We start from the raw sequence: 5,284 nt of genomic DNA, 5'->3' as shown, positions 1-5,284 counted from the left end.
ACCTCTCATACTGCTTGCTTGGAGGGCTGCAGTCAGAAGATTCCTGTTGCTGTGGTCCTGCTGTCTGAGGCTCCTCATCAGGTTCCTGTACATGGACACAAAAGTACTGCTCGTCGAAGCCCAATAGTAGATATTGGTGAATGGATTACACAGATAATCTCTGACCTGTTTCCATCATACCCCATGATATTTGCCATACACAGACATTCTAGAGTTTAATATTATTAGGGCCACGGGGCAATTGCACCGAGCACTGGTCCCTACAGCTATAGCTGCAGGGACCAGTGCTCGGGGCTTATTGTTATACTGTGGATTTCTTCTTATCCTTTCCTCTTCCAGATACAATTTCGGTTCGCTTCTTGTCCTACAATTAGAAGAGTTGTAGGACAAATGATATATCAAAACGTGCGTCTTGATCGGGATAGGTGTGCTATTACCTTTCTTCACAGGATACGAATTTCGAATTTCAAATACGAATCTCATCATAATGTACACACTCCGGCAGTAGCCCCCGTGGCTCTTTCAAAATTTCCCCAGAGGAAATTTTCTAGTTACTTTAATTATCTGGGTGTAAGTTTATGCTTTCTTTACTTTATAAAATAATATTTCCCACATTCCTGGGTAAATTCGTAAATTTAGTTTCCTTTCATTCTTTTTTATCTTATGCAAACAATGAATCGATCCATAATGTCATGATTTGGTCGTTTTGATCTTCTGTTTAATAGACGTATTTAAGTTTTTTATTCTTGCATTTGGGTCCTGTTCCATTGTGTTTCCTTAATCGGACATGACACATCATCTCAACTGAACCCTGAATTTTGTAACCTATTGCACAACTAAGATGATACACTGATTTGTTTTGTTTTTTACAAATTGTATATTTTCTCTTCCTGTGACAAAAAATCTAAATAAAGTGACATTTTAAGTTACATTTTAAAAAATTTCAGACCAGTAAAATCTGCAAAAGTAATTCCTGCTGTTCTAATACCTTCATGCTGTGATCTATCAGGGAAAAATCAGCTAATAAAAACAACAATTTAAAACCCAGCCTGTTTAGAGGGAGCCTGGGTACATTTAAATGCAAGTAACAGGTTGTAAAATGTTATTTAAGCTAATTTAAGCATGTTTTAGCTAAGCTTATTTAAGTAAAACATGCTAATGAATACTAATAAAGTGCAACAAAAACAACAAGCAGTCATTCATTGCCCAGACTGCACAGATATCCAACATGTCAGTATTTTTGGATTTTACCTGATTGCTGGTTGCTGCAACACCTCCGTCCATGATTCCTCCTCAACTTGTCTCTTCCTCTCTCTCTCTCTCTCTCTCTCTCGCGCGCGCTCTTCCTGCCCTTCACACAGGAGGACATGGGTCTGCTCTGATTGGCTAAAAAGTTAATGACTGCTCTGACTGGCTGAAAAGTTAATGACTGCACTGATTGTCTGCTCCAGTGTGTTGGTGATGTTGTGGATTTTCTTCACTTTTCTGAACTGGCCTCGAGGTTTCTGCATCATCCTACATTGTGTTCTGCTAAATCTGCACAGATTTTGAAAGATTTCAACTCTTCTGCAGGTAAGAGTCAATTTCTGGTTTGTAGCCCACTTTCTGTTTCCTCTTTCTGTTACATTGCTGTAATGCTGCACAATTACACCACACTTTTAGTCTTTTTCTAGCTAAAATGTTGTTCAAATGTGGATTTGTGGCCCACTTTGGTCTCTTTTGTAGATAAAGTTTTATTTTAGTTTGAAATCTCAGAGCGACAATTGGCGGAGGGGGAGGTAAAACTTCTGCGAGTGAATCTGTCCATTTTCTCTGTATAGTAATAACTAAGGACCCACTTTTGCAGTAAAAGATTAAAACTTTTAAAACTAAAAATTCTGATACAATGTATCCTGCTATTAAGTAGCACACTACTGTAATATGATAGAGCTGAGGCAATTATGAACCCAATTTACTGTAAAGCTGTCTCTCCATATTTAACATGGGTCAAATAAATTAATTTGACATAATCAATAAAAAATTTATTGCATCATTTATAGAATATGCTTTGAAATATTTTAGATACTTGGTGTATTTATTACTACTCCCCCTGGGACATTGTACGATTTTTTAGATTGTTGTCGCTTAAAATGCCTGATTTGCCTGATGTGGAATTGGAGCTTTTCAAAAACGTGTTGAAAGTTGTGATATTTGTAGGCTTTATTTTCTTTACATCACAGGAGAAAGGGCATTTTAAACAATCTCACATTCTTGTAATCAACACCATATGACATGAAAATAATATTGTGTATGTATGGGGTCTGGGGGCTAAGAGGATACCTTTCACTCTCTCACTCTCTCTCTCTCTCAGCCAAACTGGTGTGCCAAGGTCTAATATGTATGTTCCCATATACAGTCCTGCCCTAACTGTAACACTTATGTTTTACAGTGAAACCCAGGCAGTGCAAACTGAATCTGCAGCCCACCAATCCAAGTACGTCATTATGCTTGTGCATCAACATTGCTGCCTCCCAGGATATTTCACAGAGCTATGGATTTTTGCCATGATGATAATATGCGCTCTTACCCCAGAACAAGCTTATTCTCTAAAAATAACATCTGACAATAATCACTATTTGGGAACTAGAGATCGAAGTGTGTCTCTCAACTGTGAGTTCACCCTTGATTCTAAGGATTTGGAAAATTTGGACATGGAGTGGAACATTGTGCCACCAAACAGGAGGGAAGATGACAAACTGATACTCTTGTATACTCAAAGTATCATTCATAATAATTTATATGCCCCTTTAAAGAACAGGATCTACTTTACATCTCCTGAGCCCCAAGACGGTGATGCTTCTCTAAGCATCACTGACCTTAAGCTCACAGATTCTGGAACATACCAATGTAAGGTGAGATACCTAGGAAGAGAACAGATTAAAGACATTCTTCTGACTGTAATGGAGAGGCCAGACAAACCGGTATGTTACATGGATGGTGAAGCTGTGTTAGGTACAAATATAAGGCTCAGATGCAAATCCTCACAAGGCACTCCACCGCTTAAATACAGATGGGCAAAGCTCAGCGTAAACCGGATGCTGGATCCAGATGCCTTTGTTGATGCTCAAAGAGGGGACTTATACTTGGATAAGATCACAGAGAGGGACTCTGGAGCCTACCGCTGTACCGTCCAGAACCTTGTGGGTATGGAAGACTGTGAGTTTATACTCAAAATCACATCTCCATCAACAGTGATTGACGGACATGGACCTATAGCAGGAACTACAGCTGGAATTACAGCAGAAGTGGGTTTGGAAGACTGTGAGCCGGTACTCAATATCACATCTCCATCAACAGTGATTGATGGACCTATAGCAGGAACTACAGCTGAAATTACAGCAGAAGTGGGTATGGAAGACTGTGAGCCTGTACTCAATATTACATCTCCATCAACAGTGATTGACGGACTTGGACCTAACACAGGAACTACAGCTGAAATTACAGCAGGAGTGGGTATTGAAGACTGTGAGCCTGTACTCAATATCACATCTCCATCAACAGTGATTGACGGACATGGACCTACAGCAGGAACTGCAGCAGGAGCTATTGTTGCTGTGATTGTGCTCATCACTGTAACGCTCACCTCAGTCATTTACTACCGCCGCAGAAAAAGGCATGGAACGTTAAGGAGGAATCCATGGGCTCAGAGAAACTCATGCATCTATTGGCCCATAATAATAGAACAGGTAAGGAAGGTTCAGCTAAAGAAATCTGCATATGTAAGAGTGTTTTGGTCTTTTGTGCCAACAGAATATTCTTTCATACTGCGCTCATCATTGCAGCTCAGGTGTGAGGAAGAAGACAACCCATATGAGGCAACGGAGGCTACCGACCCTGTGAGTAGCTGACATATTCATGTCTCTGTTTTATGATTAACTGCATGCTGTTTAGGATGCTGTATATCACTGTAACCTCTGGAGTCATCTAGTCACTAAGGAGCAAAACCAGTAGTTAGTATACATTTCATAGTGTGGCAGCTGGAAACCTTTGAATGTAATTCTATTGAATAACAGGGCCATCTCAGCATTTAAAGTATGAGTAAAACCCCAACATCTATCTATCTATCTATCTATCTATCTATCTATCTATCTATCTATCTATCTATCTATCCCTTGAATACAAAAATCTCATGATTTGTCTCCAGGTGCTGTCCTCCTCTGCAGAGGACAATGAGAAGAATGCATCTATTGAGGAGGGTCTGACAGCCTGTATTGAAGCCAAGGCAAAGAGTATTAAGCTTGGTTTAGCGATGTGTGCAGACAGTATAGTTATTTTTTAGAGGATTTCTGTCCATGACCTCTAAATCACAAAATCTCCTCTGTAGGATTTGTGCTCCTCACAGATAGAAAAATCAGAGGACAATGGATCCATGGGAAACAGAGATCAGGCTGAGACTGAAGGACCGGTGAGTGGAAGTAAACTGGTTTAATTTTGTGTGCATGAAATCAAGTCATACATGAAGCAATATCTGTCTGTTCTCCATCTTAAGGAGCCATGTTCCTTGCACACAGAAGATGAGATTGATGTTGAAGGACAGGTGAGTGGAAGTAAACTGGTTTAATTTTGTGTGCATGAAATCAAGTCATACATGAACCAATATCTGCTTGTCCCCCATCTTAAGGAGCCATGTTCCTTGCACACAGAAAATGAGAAAAATGCATCCCACGAGGAGGTCACGACAGCATTGTAAAGCAAAGGTGAGCAGTATGAAGACGGTTTTAGTGCTGTTTACTACATTACAGATATGTTGGAAAACCACATCTTTTTGCATCCTTTCAGGAGCCATGTTCTTCAGAGGAAGAAACGTCCAAGGATGAAGAATCCCTTAAAGTTCTGTTAACATAAATATTAGACTGGTTTATATGTGAACATTTCCCTCAAAACAGTTCAGATTAGGTCACAAAGGAGAACATGATGTCCAGGAGCCACATCCATTAGGGCACATTGAAGTTCCTAAATGTTGTTTTTGATAATTTCATGTATGCTCAGTGTTTATCTCAACATATTTACTCAAAGTTATGTGAAATGTGTGGACCTGGCCCTAACTGATTAAAGAGGAGGAAGGGACATCCAAGTGCCACGTTGTTGAGAACAGAATAAACGTTCTTGAATATGTAAAGGTTTTTTAGGAAGAATTCATGTTTGTTGTCTTTGAAAAGGTTTCAAAGGTAAAAGTTGGGTGTTTTAGCCTTTAGATACTGAGAAAGTGGTCTTCAATAATCTGATGAATGCTGAAGTCATGACT

General features: G+C 39.6%; 1 protein-coding gene across 2 annotated transcripts; it reads left to right on the top strand.

Annotated features, from left to right (window-relative positions):
• The first annotated feature begins 2,963 nt into the window (after nt 1–2,963).
• On the top strand, nt 2,964–4,971 carry LOC311259622 (uncharacterized protein). Of its 2 annotated transcripts, XM_084356860.1 has the most exons (5): nt 2,964–3,725; nt 3,822–3,875; nt 4,364–4,444; nt 4,661–4,736; nt 4,819–4,971. In XM_084356860.1, exons 1-4 carry the CDS (start codon nt 2,970–2,972, stop codon nt 4,727–4,729), a joined length of 960 nt encoding a protein of 319 aa, XP_084212986.1. In that variant the 5' UTR covers nt 2,964–2,969; the 3' UTR covers nt 4,730–4,736; nt 4,819–4,971. The 2 variants fall into 2 exon arrangements, with proteins under 2 accessions (XP_084212986.1, XP_084212985.1); XM_084356859.1 differs by having other exon boundaries at nt 2,964–3,875.
• Nucleotides 4,972–5,284: the final 313 nt, after the last annotated feature.

Source organism: Pagrus pagrus (assembly GCF_965226575.1).
Source record: "Pagrus pagrus genome assembly, chromosome: 7".
Taxonomy (NCBI): domain Eukaryota; kingdom Metazoa; phylum Chordata; class Actinopteri; order Spariformes; family Sparidae; genus Pagrus; species Pagrus pagrus.
This window is presented reverse-complemented; position numbering and strand designations above follow the sequence as displayed.